At 51.2% G+C, this 22,152-nt stretch overlaps 1 protein-coding gene across 9 annotated transcripts in view; it reads right to left on the bottom strand.

Annotated features, from left to right (window-relative positions):
• The window catches only part of FRMD4A (FERM domain containing 4A), a 640,139-nt gene that overhangs the window by 14,855 nt on the left and 603,132 nt on the right, over positions 1 to 22,152 (bottom strand). For all 9 annotated transcript variants that reach the window (XM_060292572.2, XM_060292533.2, XM_060292551.2 and 6 more), the window contains 8 exons: positions 19,965 to 20,098; positions 14,839 to 14,961; positions 11,177 to 11,405; positions 8,727 to 8,783; positions 7,113 to 7,350; positions 6,152 to 6,319; positions 3,429 to 4,297; positions 1,021 to 1,117 (listed from right to left, as the gene is read on the bottom strand). In XM_060292572.2, coding sequence (XP_060148555.1) covers positions 1,021 to 1,117; positions 3,429 to 4,297; positions 6,152 to 6,319; positions 7,113 to 7,350; positions 8,727 to 8,783; positions 11,177 to 11,405; positions 14,839 to 14,961; positions 19,965 to 20,098 — 1,915 coding nt within the window. The remainder of the gene's footprint in view (positions 1 to 1,020; positions 1,118 to 3,428; positions 4,298 to 6,151; positions 6,320 to 7,112; positions 7,351 to 8,726; positions 8,784 to 11,176; positions 11,406 to 14,838; positions 14,962 to 19,964; positions 20,099 to 22,152) is intronic.

The following is a 22,152-nucleotide window of genomic DNA, read 5'->3' as shown; positions in this document are numbered from 1 at the left end:
ATACTAAGGCTGAATTAAAGCCTGGTTTAAAATCGCTAGAGATAAATCTGCAGCAACAAAACGTGTCTGCCGAGAACAGAGCCTGAAAGGAGGGGCCGGTTCGGGTCCTGTAGTTTCTCTCTGGCGTAACTCACAGCTGTCAGAGTTTCCCAGACATCCCCACGGATGCCCCAGCAAATGAGAAGCTGACTAAAGCTGGATAAAGGGACCTCATTCCTTTAGCCAATGGATAACGATAGAATGGAACATCCACTTAGAGTCCAGGTCTTAGGAGCAACGAAAGAGGCAGGGATGGTGAGGGGAGCGGGAGGCAGGTCGCATGTATCTGCCGGACTCTTCTGTACATGAAAACAGCCTAAGTGTCCATGAGGTTTACTGTGCTATGTGGTGGTCTCTGCCTACATTTAAAGCTGAAAGAGGAGCCGAGTTTTGGTTTCCTCATTTACTGTGGGCCACCTCTTCAGGGTCTCAAGGTACCCGATTGTTCTGAACAAGGGCTTGGCCGGGACTGAGACAGAATCTGAGCCTTCTGCTTTTCCTTCCTTAAGAAGCATCCTGACACCAAGACAGTGGACACACTGCCAAGCACGCAGAGCAGCAGGCTGGGGCTTAGGCCGGGGGTGGGTGTGGGTGGGTTTCTGAATCTCTCCTTGGCTGGCCTGGGGTGATCGCAACCCAAGTCCAGTGCTGTCTGGAATTCTGGCCAAAGAAGCTCACTGGGCTCCCTCCACATTTTCAGGACCATCACCAACTTTGAAGGAGAGTAGAGAGAATTCACCCAAATAAAGGGACGGCGCCGGAAAGGAGGGGGTGGAAGGTAACAGCAGTGCCTGGGGCTTCTCGGGAGAGGAAGAAGTTCCCAGCGCTGTACGTCGTTCCCGCTTTCCCAGTACCTCACTCTCCTGCCGATAAACCCTCTGTCACTAGGATCTTACACCTTCTATGCTCTAACTGACGAAGAACGCGGAGGATCACTGCTAACCAGGAAGGGAGGGTCGGAGGTCTGAAGGGGGAACTCACCCGGTCCGCCAGGTTAGGATGTGGTGAGGGCTGCCGGGGGGCGTTGCTCCAACTTCACTGGACGGCGTTGAGCTTCTCTGGCTTTGAGGTAAGGCAGCTGCGTGTAGGTGGCGCAGAAGAGACACAGGTCAGACACGGGGCAGTAAAGGAGCTTCTTTCCAGAGATGCTGCCTGTGGCCCCGTGGCAGGGTCCCGTGGGAAAACGTCCACCCCTCTCCTCTCCCCACGTTTGGCCAATGACGTTTTCTCCCCCCAGCTGTGCAGCTCCATTCTGAGTCAAGCTCACTTGGGGTCCTAGGTCCCCGCTTTGCCACTGGGAAGTGGCCACAGGGATGGCGACAGTCCCCACTGTCCTCGGAGGGGGGCCTGGGCTGGCCTAGCACAGGGAGGACCTGTTTCTCTGCACAGGGCGTTTCCAGATACGGCCCCAATGTTAAAACTGTTCTTTATTACGAACAGAGAACCTCCAGAAAGGTTGTCTGAGCTTGTGGTCTCTGCCGTTTTAGGCTTGTCATTTACCATGTCAGGACCCTTCCAATGGGGCAGGGCTTTTCAAAGCTCATCCAAACCCGACCATGTGGAGCTTACTGATGTGGGCAGGATTTATTTAGTTGGGAAAACTCAGTAGGAAGTAAATCCTACTTAAATGCGTCCCTCTGCTTCCTTGGGAATGCAATCTTTTTCATTAGGATGCTTAGTCTAAAATACGTTCCAAAAGATTTACCGAATCTCTTAAGGTAAAGCAGATCTACTAGACAAGTGCTACAGTTGCAACAGAACATAAATACTCCTGACCTGTCCAACCTCAGCTTCTCCTAATAGGGTTACAGGGGACCATGGTCTTTAAATGATATACATAATACATTCATTATTCTCAAAATCCTCCTAGGAAGCTGATGGCATAATTCACTGGGCTGATTTTACAGATGACAGAGGAATCTGGAGAAGGTTCTCGGACCTTGAAGTCCACGGTTCTCTCACGCTTGCGTGAACCATATTTATTCCTGTCTCTGCAACTTGACATTTGGCAATGACATAATAAACGAGTCACTGGGAATCTGGGGAGAAGTTGCAGAAGCCCTGTGAGCTGGCACACCCGGGCAGCCGGCCGGTCCTTCCTTTTCGCCCTGTTCTCCCCAGGCCCCAAGAATCTCCTTCAGTCCCCCAAAGAGGAACCCGCCCCCCGCCCCATTTTCTGTCTATAAGATCACTCTCCCTTCCCTGGATTTCTGCCCGCCCTTAACCTTCTTTCCAGTCGCAAGTCAAATCCTGACTTGGACTTCCTTCCATTTGCTGCTCTCATTTTATCCTGATACTTTAAAAATCATTTTTCATTATGTCTCAGAATCCTCTCCCACTTACTTTCCTACAGTCAGTGTGATGCAGTCTCTTTTTAATTGGCTTTTATCAGGCGATTCATGATCGGGCAAGCATCCCATCTACCAACTAGAAAGGCGCTCCGATCAAGTCTCATCGCCGCACAATCTCCCCTCTTTGTGGGTGTTAAGATATATAAATGAGTTAGCGTCTGCTGGAGCTGAAAACTCCGCAGGGACGTGGAGACTGCTGGACCCTTTTTTTTTTTATCATCGTTATTCTTTCCTGGAGACGGAGTGGGAAGGGGATTAACTTAAGGGAGAGAACGGGTTTCTTCCATGTTTCACTTGATTCGGTACTGCTCGACGCCCTGAGTACAAGGATATGCGGTAACCCTCTGATGATGAAAACTTTAAGATGTAACAACGGGGCATCAGAAGCACTTTACAAACATTACTTTGGTCAGAACATAACATCAGTGAAACGAGATCTCGAGGAGCAGTCTCGAGTTTTCCGGAAAGTCACCAGGGGAAGTCACAGGCAGAGCTCGCCACTTCATTCTGTAGCCGGTCTGCGCCACCTGGGGGAGACACTGGCCAAATCTCAGGGCTTCAAGTGTTCCTCTCCCTGCAAGGGTACCGCTCAGGTCTCTAACCCACTGCTGCCTCTCACCTACTACTGTCGCCCCCTTCACCAGGGTAAAGGCTCACCTTTGACTGGATAAACCCTGAAAGACACGGACTTCACCCACTGCTTGGATCTCCGTCCTTACAAGGACAAGTGGCTGCGGGGATGGTTTGCACCCCTACTCAGGAAGCTGATATGGGAGACGGCGGTGCGCGCAGTCCGCTGGGCTGGGGCGGGGCTTAGGATGCGCTGCCCCGCCCCTTCCCAGGTCTTCCTCACGCAGCAAAACCTAGGCTCGAGTGGGAGGGGTGAGGAAGGAGGGGAAGGAAGGTCTCACACACCTGACAGCTAGGTTTCTAGAATTAACCATCTCTTCTTCCTGCCTGCTCTAAGAAAACCTTCAATCCCCACCAGTTCACCTCCATACCGACCAGGTGCGCGCCGAGCCGTCCGCCCCTCCTCACCTGACGTGGCCTTGCACATCTGGGGCATCCTGGTGACCCTGCTGTGCGCCACGAAGGTGCTCTGGGAGGAGGCGCTGTACTGGGAGGCGCCGTCCGAGGAGACGGAGCTGGCGTGCGACAGGCGGCTGTGCTCCTTGTGCGAGGCGCTCGAGCGCTGGTACCACTGGCGCAGCTCGTCCGAGACGGCGGCGCGGCCCGCGCCCTTGTCGTGGGCGCCGCCGTCGCGGCCCAGCGACGGAGTCCGCAGGATCTGCGAGCGCGACGGCGTCAGGCGGCCCGCGTCGCCCTCGTCGCCGCCGCGCCAGCTCTCCCGGAACAGGCCGCCGGCCGTGTACGAGTTGGAGGTCTTGAACTGCGCCTTGACGCTGTAGTGGCCCTCCTGGTCGCTCTCCAGGCTGCGCACCACCACGGGCGTGGCGCCGCCCTCCACGTACAGCGGGTACTCCTTGATGCGGTACTGCGAGCTGGGCTGGCTCTGGCTGTGCAGGTAGACGCCGTGGCCGTGGCCGCCGCCGCGCGCCGCCAGGTTGGGCATGCTGCCCGAGTTCGCCGCGCCCAGCGCGCCCGCCGCCCGTTGCCGCTGCCGCTGCCGCGCGCGCGCCTTGGACGGCGAGTCCTCGGCCAGCGTGGAGTAGTTGGCATTCATCTGCGCCGGGTAGTAGTGCTCCGAGCTCGAGTGGCTGGTGCACGACGAGCAGTCGTCCATGGGGTCCGAGCCGTTGCTGCTGCGAGTCCGTGGCGTGTAGAAGTCGGGGCTCCCCGTGTCGTTCTCCGAGCCCAGGAGCTTGCCCTGGGACTCCAAGCTGGAGCTCCGGTGCCGAAAGTGCAGGGCGAGGCTGTGCAGCCGCGTGGGGCTGAGGTCCACCGACCTGCGGGGAGACCACGGCGCGCTGGGTCTGGGGTCGCCTGGGGGAGGGGCTGGCGGCTCTGCGATGCTCCGATCGTCGGACTCGGAAAGAGCGCGAGGCCGCGAGGCCCAGAGCCTCCCGCAAACGCGCATCTAGCAGAGCGAGTCTAAGGGCGGGGACCCTGGGGATCCAGGTGCTTCCCACCCCTCTCAGGTGAAGACCAGCCGGGAGCGGACGCTGATCCCCGGAGGAGAGCCGGGCCTCCGCCGTGATTTGCGATTCCGAATGGGCGATGGGGACAAAGTGCCCACCTAAGGGCTTCTGAAAAAAGCATGCCAATAGCCAGGTGTTTTTTTTTTTTTTTTCTTTTAAAGGTGGAAAGAGGTTCTATAGACACAGCGAACCAAGATCATCCCCGTTCTGGTATTATGTTAAGCCAGATGAAATGCCCATTTTTGTAGGTCAAGAAACAGCCCGGCAGAAGCAATCATGGTTCCACCCAGTACTATTACGAGTACTGGACAGATTTCCATTTCCCCATGAACACTTGTCTAAAACGGAAGGTTGGTGGCACATGGAACCCTTAAAAATGACGGATGCAAATACTTACCTCTCCACTTCTGTTTACAATCCATTCTGCTCATTGCAGCCACACGATAAATGTCCATCAGTATGGCAGGGGGCAGAGTACAAGGACTCCACAGAAATTCACCGTGGCTGGGTTGACCAAGTACAGGAAGAGGCGATTCCCAGGGCTGTCACTCAGGGTAGACTGCGAAGTCCCCACTGTGTGGCCCTCCTTGACTCGGGCCTCAGTTTCCTCTCTGGTCCCACCCCGCTCCATCACTTTGTTCTGGCCACACCGGCCTCCTGGAACATGCTGAGTGCAGGCCTGTGTCTGGGGCCTGGACCCTGCTGTTCCCTGAATATCCTTAGAGCTTGCCACCCCCCCCCCCATCCAGGTCTCTGCTCAAATGTCACCCTATTAGATAAGCCTTCGCCGATGCTCTCCTTTAAATGGTCTCTCCCTTCACTCACTTGCCCTGTTCATTTTCCTTCTCAGTTCTTATCACCACTGACTTATTTCTTTACTGTGACTCTCTTCCTACTAAAACGTCAGTCTGATGAGGGCACGGCGTGGTCTGTTTTGTCCACGGCTCTATGCCCAAGAATAGTACCTGGTACATATAGGCACTTGATAAATATCTGTTGCATGAATGAGTGAATGAGAGAATGAATGGACAAGAGACTCTTGCCTGGAGAGCTCAGTCGTACCCTACATAAATGGTTCACCACTTACAGAAGATCACACCATCTGTCCTTTGAGCTGCAGTCCCTACGGACTTTAAAGTTTTAGAGAAAATGGAGTGATGGCTTTGGTTTTGCCTCTTTTTACGAGAGGAAGGTGTGATTCACCGAAGCCTCACGTTTGCCTGTTCCTTTTGCTCTTGAATGAATTTACACCTTGGGGCATTCAAGGAAGTCCAGGATACATGAGGACTGTCCAGTAAAGATCACCCCACCAGGGCGAGGTTGTTCTGGCCCTGGTGCTCTTCCCTGCTAACCTGGGGAGCCATTCCGGCCTCCACTTCTGTGGCTTAGGAAAGCTCCTTCCATGCCCACTGTCTCCAGGGGATTATCCGTCCGACTCCCGGTACCCACTGGGCGTGGACAGTGGGATATAACGTGTCTCTTGGCTCCCACGGGCTTCCGGCTGCCAGCTCAGTTCTTGATTCTGCTTCGCTTAAAGAAGAACCTACCTCGCTGGTTCAGTCCTGACTCCAGCTCTCGGCTTATCTGGGCCAGCGTGGGTCCAACAATGCCAAAATTCTACAAAGGCAGGTGTGGTCTAGGGAGGGAGATGGGTGGACTCACCTCGTGGAATGCACGTAGTGGGGACTCCGGACTCGGAGGTCGGGTGTGGACGGCATGCTGCACTGCGAGTTCCAGGGCGGGAGGCTGCGGATGGGGCTGGTCTGCAGGGAGCTGCCTCCCCCTCCCGCTTCAGCGCAGCTCCCCGTGCTGGGGAAGCGCTTGTGGCTACTGCAAAGCAGAGGAGGCCACGCTGGTCACTGCCAGACAGAGCTGCACCTTCTCGCGGGTCGCTGACTATGTATGGCCTTGGGCCTTCAATCTCGGTGTCGGGAAGCTTGCCCGGGACTCCCCCAGAAGTGGGTGAGTCCTTTTCCCTAACGCCCAGAGCCATGTGCGATGAAGACCCTCACCAGCCTTCTCCGGGACAGGCAGTGTGACTGTTCTGCGAAGCCCCTCCCCTGAACCACAGTTTCTGTTTTCTAAGAGACAGATATTTACCTGTCTGGGTACCCACTGGGAGCTTCATAGGACATAATGAAAGGAAAGGAGAAGAACAGAGCAGCAGTCCAAAAACGCCTTCGCAAACCCCTCTCTCCCACGTCAGCTGAGTAATGAGCTGCTGATACACAGCTAAGGTTACAGCTGTCCAGCTCCAGAATTCTCTTGGCTGATAGCTCAGGATTCTGAGCCACTCTGGAATTCTTAACGAGTGGACTCTCTCATTTGCCACTTCGGAGTACTGCTGCCTAAGATTTCCTAATTCATTAATTCCCATGGAATCTAACGACATTCAACGCGTGGATTGGGAGCCCAGACCCCCGTTTCCCTGGGAAGGACGAATCTGCACCTCGAGCATGTCAGCAGCAGAGGGCGCTGTGGCGCAGCCCTGCTGAAAGGCAGCGCCAGGGAGGCGCACCCAGGGCGGTGGGGATCGGTGGCTTGCGGATGCTACTTAGGACAGCCCTGGGAGTCTGTCCAAGCGTGGACAGTGGCCTCGTGTGGCCTTCCCGGCCCAGCTCACCTGGAGTGACTGTGGGAGGAACGCTTCTTGACCTTCTCGTAAGGCTCATCTAATGAGGACTCGCTCCACATTTTGGGCTTTATGGGCGACTTGTCATAGTCGTTGCGGTGATAGTGCATCTGCCTGAGTCCCTCCAGGGACTGCGGAGGGGGCGGCCGGTTGTGCGACGGTGGCCGAGGAGGGAGCCCTTTGTGAGGGGACTGTAAGGGGGACAGTGTGCTGGTGACCTGAGAGTCTTCTGCACAAAGAGGAAAGAGAGGAAGTGAGCAAGGGTCATCCTTCCCGCCTACCCCCCGGATGCCGCCGCCCTACCCCAACTCTGCCCAGACATCAGCCGTCAGCGGGCACGTGCTACAGTTTCACTCTTTTACCCTCAGATCAGTAAGGAAAGAGCCCCTGGCAGGAGCAAGCCTGCGATGGAAGTTGGGGCCCATGTGAAGCAACAATGCCCCTTGGGAGGTCGGGGGTCTGACACATGGGGAGGAAACTGATCACAGGCGATGCATCGACCTCAGCTAATGACAATCTATACCTCCCCCGTTACAGAGGAGTCTCCCTCAAACGCTCCCGTTTCCTCCCCTGCAGAGACTGGGGTCCACAGAGGCCACAGGCTGGATCTCTGATATTCAAATCATGCCCCCTGCTCCCCTGCAGGCCTGTCCTTTCCTCCCACCAGTGTAATGAATTAAAACATGACAATCTGATGGCAAATAGCGGGGCCGAGACAACTGGGTAAATACCCCGCCAGCCGTTCCCCACATCAACGTCAGTGATTATTATCCTTGCAGTTATTATGATGGCTAGGAGCCACGCAGATCTTTCATGTTCTCTGTCTGAATCGCCACTCACACTGCCCGCCTGAGGTTTCCCTAAAGGGCAAAAAACGTAACTGCCACTCAATAGATCTCCACGTCATTAATGCCTTGACCTCCCCAGGTTGGGTTTAAATCCATGGGAACCTTCTCAGAGATGCTTCTGGGTTTGGAATCCCTTCTTCCCCGATGTGTGGTGGTGGTGATGGGCTGGGGGGGAGGGGACGGGTCACGTCTGTTTTTGTAAGAATTTCCCAGGAAAAGATTCTGAGAATCACTAGGGTTTTAGAGGTCAATGGGAGATAAGAAGACAGTTTCCTAGGCCTGAGCAGGCGTCTCAAGGGACATCTCCCCTTCACTTTCACTGTTTCTCGGGAAGGTGCGGAGGCGTGTTTGCTTCTGCCTGCCCCCAGGCTCTGCTAGCAGGTTTCAATCTTTGTGACCCAAACCAATGGCCACCTCTTCCCTCCAGAAATTATAAATACTCCGAAGGAAACTATGCGTGGTGTTTAAATTGTCTGTTCGGGTTAAAATGTGGTTTTGGCCACTAAAAATGTAGAACACCATTCACGATCACCTTAAATCTTACCTCCGGGCCACAGGACATAACAAAATTCCAACAGACGTGCGTTTCTGTAGCTCCCACCCTCTCTCAGCCAAACAGACGACCAATGGGAAATGAAAGAATCACAGGGAACCCGGCACCGTGTTGGTCTGGCTCCTGGCTTTCCACTGGGCTGTCCCAGACTACACACAGCTTAATCCCAGTTCCGAGTTCTCAAGCAGGAAACAGACAACCTACCATCTTCTAGAACTAGGGCATCTGACAGGGAACTGTCTTCACTGGCAATATTTCCATCTGAGAAGACAAAAAGCAAAAGTCTATGAGGTGAGCACATCCCTTAGACAAAGCCCTATCTGTGAAAAGAGTGGGTTTCCCGCCATCCCATACCCTCCTCTCTCAGAAAAAATAACCATGAGACACAATCAAAATGCTGTTGGGCATTTCTGACAGTCCCTGTGGTGGGTCATGACTCACCCCCCATCCCTGACACTGCAATGTGCCCGGTCTTTGTTTCATTGGCGACAACGCTTAGCAGTTTCATATCCAATATAAAGGCCACCTGGCCTGGCCGAGCCACGTCATCGCCCCAGCCCATCTCAGGGCGTGTTCTGACTCAGCCCGAGGAGGTGAACTGCCGTTTGTTCTACAGGAGCGGAACTAGGGCGAGGAGCTTGGCTTGGCTCCTGTGGCAGTAAATGGCTTCTCAATAAACTTCTTGAATCAGCAGAGAAAACAAGCTTCTAAATAAATACAGCTTCTCTCTCCAAAGCCTATTCTCATAGACACTATGCAATTAACCATGAGAACACACCCAGATGGAGACACAAAGGGAATCCTCCCCCCTGTAACAGCTGGGGAAACTGAGGGATGTCTAGGGAGGCGTGGTTTGTCTGAGGCTGCGCTGCTCTCCTAAGTCAGCAAAAGGTGCCGGGTCTTTAGATTCCAAGCTTAATGTTTTCTCTCTTCAAATAACAAACCAGGCTAAGGCGAGGAAGAACACGAATCACTCCTTCAATTGAAGTGGGCGCGTCGTGTGACGAAACGTTATTTCAAGGAGGCAGCAAAATGGGGAAGGTACATCCTTGAGCGGTTAAAAACGAATGGCTGCGGGCATAGATGGGACCAAGCTGGTCAGATAGCGATTTACAAACAGACTCTGCCGGCCGTCCTCACCGAATGGCCGGCAAACCACGCTCTTTTGTGGTCGACCAGCAGGACCTCCGTCCCTCCGGTGCCCTTCCCAGGCTCTGTCAGCCTTGCTGACGTTTCCATAGGGCTGGGACCACCCCCCCCCCAATTCCCTTCAAGGGGGCAGAAGGAGGTCCCAAGAGGCATTAGACAGAGGAGGGCTGGCTGAATGCAGCTCTGTTAGGGAAAGTGACAAAGTCTTGGCCAGTGACAAAGGGGCGAGGTGGGGAAGGATAGTTATTCCAAATTACCTAGAGCAGAAGGATTTTTTTTTATGATCCCTCTCACTTCTAACTAGGAATTCGCCTTATTCATATCACTTGATGAACTGTGAACAATTAGGAGACACGACCTTGACTAGCATCTTGGAGTCACCAGTAAATCATCCCTCCCCCAGGATGCCCACATTTTTAGGTTGCAGCAAAATATATCAATATATGTAACGGTGGTAAAATACACATAATGTACAGTTGACCATTTTAGCCATTTTTACTGTACAGTTCGGTGGCATTAAGTACATTCACATTGTTGTGCAGCCGTCACCTCCATCCACCTCCAGAACTTCTGTCATCTTCCCAAACTGAAACTCTGTCCCCATGAAGCAGTAACTCCCTGTTCCCCTCTCCCAGCACCCCCTGCTAACCTCTCTTCTACTTTCTGTCTTCCTGGAGCAAAAAATATTTTAAATGTGTATAAACTATGAAAGAAGACTTGATATATATTTTAAAGAATTTGGTAAACAATAAGCTGTATTCAGGGAACTATATTAAATTATCCTGTAATAACCTATAAGCTTAGAACCTATAAGCACCTGAAAAAGAATACACGTATCTATTCTCTTGGGAATCACTTTGCTGTACACCTGAAACTAACACAGCGTGATACAACACAACTATACTTCTATTAAAAGAAGAAGAATTTGCTGACTTAAAAAAAAAAAAGGATCATAACAGTTGGAGAGACTTGACGGTTGGTGGTGATTTCTGGGGTATTTCCTACTCGTGTTCACCGAATATAATCCCCACCCACTCCTAAACCCTTCTGATCAGAGTTTGGGGCTCTAGACCACCAGAGGGGGGCAGTCCAGTCCTCCCTAGCTTAAGCATTGGGACAGGAGCCCCTGGAGACAGAGGAGGGCTGCGGGGATGCTGGCCTCAGGGTACCTGAGCCACCCACCTTTCCTTCCAGACCTGGGTAGGGTGACCAGGTCTCTGAGGACCTGAGAGCCTGGGCTGGCCCCGACTCAGCTCCCGGTGAGGGTTGAGAGGAGTGTTCTCCCAAGAGGCCATCAAGAGGAACAATGATCATTTGATTTGTGTCATCCCTTCTTTCTAGTTTCATTTTATGGATGGAAAAATTAAGGCACAGGGTAGTTAAGCAGCTTGCAAGGTCGCTCAGGGGGCTGGGCTTTCGGTTCATGCCTTGGACGAAGACCCAGTCCTCTGAGGGTCGGTGGAGGGAGGGCGGCACCCACAGTGGGGAGTGGGCTTGGCACTGACCTTCGATGATCAGCGAGGCCCGCTGGGTGGGTTTCTTCCCAGACTTGACGCGGTTCTCGTTGATTGCGCTTTCAATCTCCTGCAGCTTCTTCAGTGCATTCAGGTAAGAGGTCTTCCTCTGCTTCTTCAGTTTTTTGCTGACGTTAGGGTCACTGGCCAGGCGGCGGGCAGCCTCCGTAATCTGGGACTGAATGGCAAACTCCCGCTCCAGGCGTTCCAGCTCGGCCTCCTGTGAGAAGCAGACCACACGTAGGGGGATGCCGAGCGGGGTGACACCCGTCTTCCTGCCCCGCGCCAGGCCAGCTAGCCTCCGTCCCTGGAGGCCAACCCGGCCCCGCCCCGCAGCGGCCCGCCCCTCCGGTCCGCGGCAGCCTGGGCCCTGGACACGCCCACTTTTGAGACCCTCGGCCCCTGTTCCATCCTGGAGACACGCACCGTCCCTGAGAAGCGGGGAGCTTCCTTGTTGCAGGCCTGGGGGTCACTAGGGTTCATTTCCAAGGTCTCCAGCAAGGCTCTCAAAGACTCAGCCTTCCTGGAGATCCAGAGCCCACTGGGTTGGTGTTTCCTTCCCATTTAGGGCAGAGGGGGCAGCGCTATTTTCAGAGTGGCCTCTGTCGCGCTTTGCTGTGGGTTTGCTAACAGGGGGCTCCCATGGGTGCCCCCCTGCACACACACCCTCTGCCTCTCGCATTTTTTTTTTTTTTTTGCGGTACGCGGGCCTCTCACTGATGTGGCCTCTCCCGTTGCGGAGCACAGGCTCCGGACGCGCAGGCTCAGCGGCCATGGCTCACGGGCCCAGCCGCTCCGCGGCACGTGGGATCCTCCCGGACCGGGGCACGAACCCGTGTCCCCTGCATCGGCAGGCGGACTCTCAACCACTGCGCCACCAGGGAAGCCCTGCCTCTCGCATTTTCAGCCCTTCATGCTGGGCCTTGCCCGCACTCACTCACGCGTCCTCTGGAAGCTCTTTTCGCAAGCTCCGGCTGTCTGCTCACGCCTGCCTCTACGTAAAACTTCCACTGGTGACCAGCGGCCGCGCCCCAAGTGTGGACGGCCGGTGGTGGAGCCGGGTCCCCTGCTCCTTGGACCACTCTTAGGCACTCCCTCCTCTCCTGTGTGCCTCCCTCCCTCCTCTACCCCTCACTTTGGCAGAAAGGAGCCCATGGATGAACGTTCCCTCAAAGGGAGTTTTGGACCCGGCAGAAATGCAGCTGTCGCTGCCAGAAGATGCCTGGTGGACCCAAAGGATGAAAGCAGCGCCAGCGTATTAGCTGTGGCTTCTCTGCGGCTCAGCTGGTGCCTTTTTCAAACACCGACCAGCGAGGCCAGGGGAGCCCAGGCACGCATCTTGCTCTGGGGGGATCCACGGTCTGGCTAAAGCACGAAAGGAGCGGATTTAACCGCGGAGGAGCAGATCACCAAGTTCGCTGGGGCCAAGAGACCTTCCGAATTACAGGCCGATACAACAGCCTCGCCTCTCAGCCCCACGTGCCAGGCTGGGTGCCTCCGTCAGGTACAAAACTCTGAGGTGGACTTCACCTCCTCCTGAGCACTGAAGGGAGGGGGCCTAGGGGTGAGAGCGGGGGGTGAGCATTAAAGGAACCAGTATTAACATTAAGGGTCTAATAAACTCCCCAGTTCCCGCAAATGCCCGCTGCGTTTCTTCCCTGGAGAAGAGTGGCGAGGTGGACTCCTGCCCGGGGCCTTGAGACACACAAGTCACCAAGGACAAAGGCTCGCAGCTGCTCGCGGGCTGTCAGGGCAGCCCTGGCCCAAGACGCCGACCCGGGGTTCTGTGGGAGCCCAGGACACACGATTGCTACTTAAACCGAGCCAAGGACGAGGCTGGCAGCCCAGCTGCGCAGATGGCTGCCTGCCGTGTGAACAAGGACGTCAAGGGCATCCCGAGGAGAAAGGCATTTCCCAGCGGTGTCTGAGAGACAGGTGAGGAGACAGGGATGCAGTGGGATTCTCAGGGAGCGTAGGTCATCTTTTACTATAAAGTGTGAAGGAGGCGGAGGCACCACGAGTAGATGTGATGGGACCTTGGGAAGAACACGGGGTGCAGGCGGGTGGCGCTCATACATGGGGGTTCTCCCCCGGATCCTTTAGTGCAGGTGTCTGCCCAGCACAAGAGGACTGGAAGCTTCCAGGCAATTCGGATGACAGCTGGGTTTGAAAAACACTCCACCAGATGGTTTCCTAAGTCCCACCGGCCTGCACCCCAGTTCTGACCCCGGTAAAGTCCCAGGCCCAGCCCCAGCCCAGCACGCCTTCTCCAACACCTCCTCATGTTTACTGAGCGTCCAGCAGGTGTCAGCGCCGAGTTGAATATTTTCCGACCACTGGCTCTCTTAATCCCAGCGACAGCCAAAGAAATGAGGGTTCCGAACTTCATTTTACAGAAGAGGAGAAAAGCGCCTCCAGAGCTGGGTGAAGCATTCTGGCGCGTCCAACAGAGCTCCCAGCACCCGGAGATGGGGACCTGCTATCACAGATCTCAGGAGACCGAGCCACCCCTTCCGCTGTCTCCAGGGCACATGTGTTCCCCTCTCAACGCAGCCGCATGCTCACCACCCACTGCACGTGTCATGTGAGAACATCGGTTCCTCTCACTTTATAAAAAGACTAAGTACGCACAGAATTCCTGTCTCCACTGGCTTCGATTCCTGCCCTTTTCAGCCCTCTGTTCGATAGCATTGTAATGAGTAACTGTATTCAGAATAAATTTGGAAAGACATTTCCTGGACGTGCCCCCAGGGCCTGAGGTGTGCCTGGCCTTGAATTTCTCTTGGTTTGAGACTGGATCACTTCTTAACCAGCTGGAGACCCAAGGCTTGCCTGCCCCCAGATCGGAACTCTCCAGTCCCAGCCCCCACCGAGGTTTAGTCCAAAGAGAGTAAAGTGAGGGGTGCTTTGGGAAGGCGCAGCATCTTGCTCAGGCTTGGGCAGTGATGTTAGCAGCCGGGTGGGGTTAGGACCACCGAGGCCAGGCCCGACTGTCTTTCCCCAGCCAGCGGCATCTCTGCACCTGCTGGCGTGCCCTCAGTGTTCTTTCTTCTTTGGTCGTTTTCTGTCATAGATCAGACAGTACGCTTGGCTCTCAGTGACAAAGAGCTGGGAGAAGAACACGTGAGTGTTATGGACTCTTCTCCCATTAACTTTGCTGCTTGCGACAGGCCTGTCGACGTTGACACACAGCCGCCACAGAAATCAAAATGCTCACACATTAACGCAAGGTGGCCAATCCAACCAATGGGAGCCGCATACTGACCAAGCAGCGAACTTAAGGTAAAAGGAGAGCAACTCAGGAGGAGAGAGGAAATGGCATCCGGTAGAATGGAAACATCCTCATAGAACCCCGAAACATCCTCGTAGAACCCCGAAACATCCTCGTAGAACCCCGAAACATCCTCACAGAATCCCGAAACATCCTCGTAGGATCCCGAAACATCCTCGTAGGATCCCGAAACATCCTTGTAGAATCCCGAAACATCCTCGTAGGACCCCGAAACATCCTCATAGCATCCCGAAACATCCTCACAGAACCCCAAAACATCCTCGCAGAACCCCGAAACATCCTTATAGAATCCCGAGGCACCCTCACAAACGGGAAAGTGAGGCGGGTGTAAGAGAACCCAGCCACAGAGAGAAGCACGTACCTCTCCTTTGGGCAGGATTTTCTGCTCGTCCAGTTTGAAGGCTGTCCCGATTCTTCTTCGAACAATGGGTGGTTCCTCTCCTGGATCCAGGGGATACTCCACGGGCAGTTTTCCCGTCAGCTCCTGCGGAAGTGTGGCAGCGCGAGGGGACAAGGAGTCAGAGTGGGGCACACGACTGGCTTCTAGGACATACACACACACTGCAAAGCACAGATTCGAAACCATAATCTTACGCAATACAATTTCATTTCTCCAAAAACGTAGGAGAATATAGTCCTTCCTTTCCAGAACAGAGGCACTTGGAAAAGATTCTCCCCAAAGTAAATTCCTGTCGGGTAAATAAAATCGCTACTGATTTTCATCATAAAAACCCAAATTTCATTCACTTGTTAATTTCACACGTGTCTGGCATGTCCACCACGAACCTGTCGAGGCCACACAGCCAGTAAGAGCAGAGGCAACGCGAGATCTCTGGTCTTTCCGGCTCCAGACTCTGTGCTTATTTCACTGCACCAAATATCTGAGTTTAAAATGGGTCTTTCAAATGAGTTTTCTTAGGAAGCGTGGTATCTATATGGCAAATTCCAGAAAAGGGCCTTATAATATAATCTAGAAACTGAGAATGAGTAATAATTATTCTACTCTGGCCAGATGCTCAGGGAACAGGCTGAGTTGAAGAGACACGAAATGTGTACAAATACGAGTTTCAGTCGAAACAAAATATAATCCATATTACTGACAAGGCCACTTAAAAAAAATCTGCTGTATGTGCGTTTGGGGCTCTGGGAATCTAACTGTTTTGAGTATAACGGCAGTGAATTTAGTTGACAGACCACCGTGGTGACGATGGTCCCGGGCAGTTGCTGAAAGGTCTGTGGGATGATTCAGCGTTAGAATTAGGCTTTATATGAGCAGCTTATGTCTGGGCTCAGTAGAGATAAAATCTGAGTCAGCAGCTAATCCATGTGGTAGAGCCCAGGCGTCCAATGCAAGGAGTCACTTCCAGGGACCAGAAAACCCTGGGAGACCCACTGCCTGCCTCCAAGGGACCGGTGGCCCTTCCAGGCAGAGCTCAGCCCTGGTCTCTAGTCCCAAATCAACACAGATGTTGCACAAAGACCCAAGGCAGGCTCTTCTCGGGAACATCCATCGCCCATGCAGAAAGCAGCTTCTGTGCCGGGCAGCCTCGTAAGGGCAGGAAAGCCCTGATCATCAGATTCCACGGGCAGTCTGACCTTCTAACAGGAGGACTGACATGGCTTCCCTGTGCCACTGCTGTGTGTACACATTGGCGTGTGTGTCTGTACACACTGGGGCATGTGTGTGTCGGGGGGGTACACCCGGCATGTACCAGCACACCCACGCGCTGCGATCCTGGGCCTCTTTCCTCCTGCGTTCAGGCCGCTGGATCGCTGCGATCCTGGGCCTCTTTCCTCCTGCGTTCAGGCCACTGGAAAAAGACCTCTTGGACTTTTTATTCCTCACTGTAAGCATTTCAGAGCACAGTGGCCAACTCTTTGAGTATGGAATGCTCTGCAGTTTTCTTCCCTGTTTGTTTTCTTCTTTTTCTAAACGCGGCTCGAATGTCTCCCAAGTAGTTGTGTGTTTATTCTGCAACATTTTATTTGCTTCCCTAAAAGTCTGCCTATAAATAACATACTGAGGATTTTATACTATTAGGACTTTCTTTTTTACTTTGAAGCTTATAAAAAGGAGGGGAAAGTTGTTAAAATGGCCATTGATTTATAACTCCAAAGAGCCTGTGGTTTTCTAACACAACATTGCAAATCAACTATAGTCTAATATAAAATAAAAATTTTTTAAAATCTATGAAAAATTTAAAGGCTGTCTCTAAGTTTGTGAATTTAAGCTACTACAACGTAAAAGAAATACTGAACAGCTGCATTAGTAATTACTGCAAATTGAGAATCTGTATTGTCCCAGCAAGAGTACCAGACCTCCCTGGAATAATGAAATAAAACTTTAAAGAAGAAGAAGAAGAAAAAAGTCTGTGGTTTTAAAACAAGGTATCTTTTTCAAAAATGAAGCTACTGATTTTCCACCATCTGCTTGGAGGTATTTGAGTCCAGGCCTTGATTCTCCATATTTAATCTGACATCATGTGTAACGAGAGCCGCCTGGGGAAGGAGGAATTTAACACACTCTTGGGGAGGGCTCGGCCTGGTTCCCTTTCTCTTCTTATGTTGGTTATATTTTGCCAGACGCTCCCACAGCACCTCCTTCTGGCTGCCCCACACCCCAGGGGACAAAAAGTACTGCTGGATACCCTTAGCTGAGGGGGGTGTGTGTGACACAGAAAGAGCAGGACAGAGTCAGGACAGAAGTTCTCCTGTCCCCTAACCTCAGAGGAGTCAGGAGAATGTGGCCGGCTTCTCGTGAAGTTTCTTCTGCTGCTCAAGTTCTGTTTTCTGTGTCCAGGAGCTTTGTTTGCGTTATTTTGCTTTTATTTTTACGAGAGGCACAGAGACCTTCACTAGACGTGTTAACCTTGCCCGGACATGTTTCGCCAGTTTTCTGATGCTGAATCCCTGCTGTTTAGGGATGCTGCCTTTATTAAAAACACAACAAGGCTTGACAAATTATTAAATGCAGGCACCCACACCCATGTTTTCTCAATCCTTCCAGCGTATTCTTTACAAAAAGACTGCTGATATTAACAGTATCTCAGAGCACATCCCCCAGCCGGGACAACTGCTTCCCCAAGATTTGCAAAGGATTTGCGCTAATGTGGGTCTGCTTTGAGCGGCTCCGGTTTGAATCAATCCAGAGCATAATTAAGCCAAACCGAACTGTAATATGGTCTCATTCTGTGGCCCCTTGTTTCATCCTTCCTGGGGCAAGGCATTAGGACTGGGGGGAGGGGAGCAGGGCTCTTCAACTTAGTCTGGGAACCTCTTTCCGCTTCCCTTTCTGAACCGTTGACCAACGGAGCTCCTTGTAATGTTATATACAGAACACTCTCTCTCCTGAGGGCTCCCACCCCATGGTGTGTGTGTGCAAGCACATGCACACGTGTGTGCATACACACATACGCACAATAACGCGAGATGCATTAAAAAATCAAGTCTTCAAACATGATAACAAGGAGTTGTGGAATAAGCAGAAGGTGGTGGAAACAGATGCTCAAATAAATAGAGACAGTGACCTGCCACAGTCTCTAAATCCCAATGAGACACGAGCCTTGTGTATATATACACTTGAGGAAGCATTGCTTTGCCTAAAATTAAAAGATTTTTTTAGATGACTAGGCTAGGATTTCATTTACAAATAGCTCATGTGGCCCAATATCCAAAAAACAAACGATCCAGTCAAAAAATGGGCAGAACACCTAAACAGACATTTCTCCAAAGAAGACATACAGATGGCCAAAAAGCACATGAAAAGACACTCAACATCGCAGAGAGAAATGCAAATCAGAACTACGAGAGGGACTTCCCTGGTGGTGCAGTGGTTAAGAATCTGCCTGCCAATACAGGGGACACGGGTTCGATCCCTGGTCTGGGACAATCCCACGTGCCGCGGAGCAACTAAGCCCGTGGACCACAACTACTGAAGCCTGTGAGCTCTAGGGCCCGTGAGCCACAACTACTGAAGCCTGTGAGCTCTAGGGCCCGTGAGCCACAACTACTGGGCCCACATGCCACAACTACTGAAGCCCACGCGCCTAGAGCCTGTGCTCCGCAACAAAAGAAACCACCGCAATGAGAAGCACGAGCACCGCAACGAAGAGTAGCCCCCGCTCGCTGCAACTAGAGAAAGCCCTCAAGCAGCAATGAAGACCCAACACAGCCAAAAATAAATAAATAAATAAATAAATTTATATTTAAAAAAAAACTACAATGAGATATCGCCTCACACCAGTCAGGATGGCCATCATCAAAAAATCTACAAACAATAAATGCTGGAGAGGGTGTGAAGCATGTAATTCCTACTGTTGGTGGGAATGTAAATTGGTACAGCTACTATGGAGAACAGTACTAAGGTTCCTTAAAAAAACAAAAATAGAATTACCATACAATCTAGCAATCCCACTCCTGGGCATATATCTGGAGAAAAACTTCATTCAAAAGTATACATGCACCCCAGTGTTCACTGCAGCACTATCTACAATAGCCAGGACACAGAAGCAACCTAAACGCCCACCAACAGATGAACGGATAAAGAAGATGTGGCACATATATACAATGGACTATTACTCAGCCATTAAAAAGCATGAAATAATGCCATTTGCAGCAACATGGATGGACCTGGAGATCGTCATACTGAGTGAAATAAGTCAGGCAGAGAAAGACAAATATCATATATTGCTTATATGAGGAATCTAAAAAATATAATACAAATGAACTTATTTACAAAACAGAAACAGACACACAGACTTAGAGAATGGACTTATGGTTACCGGGGGGAAAGGTTGGGGGGACAGATTGGAAGTTTGGATTGAAATATACACACTGCTATATTTAAACAGAAAAGCAAGAAGGACCTACTGTAAGAACAAAACAAACAAACAAACAACAGCTAAAGGAAAAAATGCATCAGCTACCAAAAAAAAAAAGTGAAACATTCACCAGATCATGAGTTTTGAAGGGGATTTTATATCAAGTGAAATCCTGACTTCCTTGTTGATCCCCAAAGGTACTCCTCACTATGATTTCCAGAGATAAATCTGAAATACACTCAAGAGAAACAAAAGCCACCACAAGGATAAACTCGGGCACAAGATCTTAGGAAGCTGGCAAAGCATTCCATCCAGCGTGGGAACTATCATATGAGGAAATGCTTTATAAACTACGGGGCACCATGCAAATGTTGCTGTTTACAATTGTTATTATGACGGTTATTACTACTTGTCATTTGGCCCCTAGGGGGGTCCCTTTTGGGATTCTGCCAGGACCCACTTTCACTGCCGTCAGAGTGTTTTCATTATGGTCCAAGACTCCCGTTTCTGACGGGGCTTATCCCGGGGGCTGGGGGTCGTCAACAGAAGAGGGCTGACTCCCCTCTTATGCCCTTTATGACGCCTACCCTTGCCTTTTATAAATACGTGAGGACAGACGAGGGCGCAGACAACACAGAGTCCCACAGGACGAACCAGTGATGCTTACGGCTTCTCGGAGGCAGAGTCTCTTCAGCTCTTCCAGCCGCTGGCGAAGCGTCTCCTCCAGAGCTTCCTGCCTGGATTTCAAGGCTGCCAGCATGTCTTTCTTGGCCGACTGCGAGCTATCTGATTCCTGAGAACCTGTCAATTAACAGTGGGGTTACTAGGCCAGCTGATGAGGGGACGCACATCTGGACCACAAAGGAACTGAACCGGAGCCCACGCTGTGACTGTGGGATTTACCCCAGGAATCAAGAGAGTGTGAAATAAAACAGGTGCTCCGAGCTCCAAGCGTGAGGAGCGGATTCTCAGCACTTGGGTAATTTACAGCTGGTCAGAAGGACAGGCGGGGAAATTTACACGCCTCTTCTTTGATTAGCTTAAGATATGTCACACACCCATTTTAATTTCACTAGCAAATTTTAATAGCCTTTTTATACAATGAAGGGGAAAGTCAAGTTTAAGCCAGCCATTTTAATACAAAGTTTTAACCTTTCCTATTTAAAAACGCTTATTTTTGCTTAGTACAAAGATAACGCATGTTTGTCATAAAAATTTTGAAAATGTAGACACGTATGAAAAGAATCCATAAGCTAGTCACCCAGAGACAACCACTGTCTTGCATCTTCTTTTAGCCCTTTTACCTAAGCACATATATTTTAAAAATAACATTACATTTGTATTGTAGTTTTTGAACTCGAGACTGTATCATGAGCACATTCCCTCCTAATAAAAGTTATACATATTTTTATATGCAGCACAGAACGATCTGCTTGATGATTCAAATAGCAGACTGCTAGATAGGAAACCTTTGTGGAAGGCAAACTGTAAACCAAACAAAAGGAAAATACGCTGAAATGCCAACTGGAGAGATTTAGGGTAGACCAGAGAATCATTTCTGGGCTGCAATGTTTACATTCTGAAATAGGTTTCCTGCAGTGAAGCTATGATGCCTTTTCTACCTGGATGGCTAGACAAGGCGCCTTGGCTCCCTGAGAAAGGAAAAGCCGACTAGTGCTTGCTTCTCGTGTCCGTGGAGAGCGGGAGTCTTAGAAACGGATGGGCGTTATTGGGTGTGCCTTCAAGGGCTCACATCACGCCATCTGCAACAGCATCAAACGACAGCGAATACTTAGGTATTCATCTAATGGAAGATGGACAAGATCTCTACAGTGGAAAGTATAATGCTCGGCTGAGAAAAACGAAAGACCTCAAGCAAGACAGAGAGGTAGTCTGGTCATGGATTGGAAGCCAGACGTTGTCATGATGTCAATTCTTCAGGAACTAAATCAGAGAATCATTGCAACACCAGTAAAAATTCTAGCGGGATTTGTTGGAGGGAGGGGTAGGAACGGTATTTCCTTAGGAGACATTTCGGCACAATTCAGGGAATGAATGACAGATTTGACAATGATCCAGTCAGAATTCCCAGAGTCGACTGTTCTGTTTCTTCCAGTGGTTAAAGAAGGCGTCTCAGAATCACAAGACTAGAAAGGACTTCTATGCTTTGGTATCAAAAACTCTGTGATGGGGACTTCCCTGGTGCTCCAGTGGTTAAGACTCCACCTTCCCAACGTAGGGGGCCGGGGTTCGATCCCTGGTCAGGGAACTAGATCCCGCATGCCACAACTAAAGAGCCCGCGTGCTGCAACAAAGATCCCCCAGGTGGCAACAGAGTTCCCGCATGCCACAACTAAGACCTGGTGCAGTCAAATAGATAATATAAAAAAAATACAACAAATCATCCCCATCAATATAAGATTTGACTCTTATTTAGGCTCTGAGCAGGAATCCCCATATTCCCTCAATTACCAGGCACCTAAGTTCTTATAACCCTAATCTTCAAGAATTCTCAGTGTTTACGTACAATACATTTTGACTCGTTCTAGCTTGAAATAGAGGATCTCCATCACTGTGGGAATGTACCATCTTTATGCCTCCACAGTAGCTAATAAATATTAGCTTGAATAAATGAATAAATGTTGTCAATCGTATGGGTGGATGCTATAATTAAGTTGTATCTCATCTCCGTAAAGAAATCTAGTACCTGTAGGTTGTTTCTTTATAGAGTCGACCTTCCAAACTTTTAATCATTTTTGTAGCGCTTTTCTGGATTTCGTCCTGCTTCAATCACGTGTTTCCAAATTCAACAGCAAACTCAAACGAGAGCTTGACCCTCACGAAGCCTCCATTAC

Source organism: Globicephala melas, chromosome 2, assembly GCF_963455315.2.
Source record: "Globicephala melas chromosome 2, mGloMel1.2, whole genome shotgun sequence".
NCBI lineage: Eukaryota > Metazoa > Chordata > Mammalia > Artiodactyla > Delphinidae > Globicephala > Globicephala melas.
Note: the sequence above shows the minus strand (reverse complement) of the source record. Positions and strands in the feature narration are given on the sequence as shown.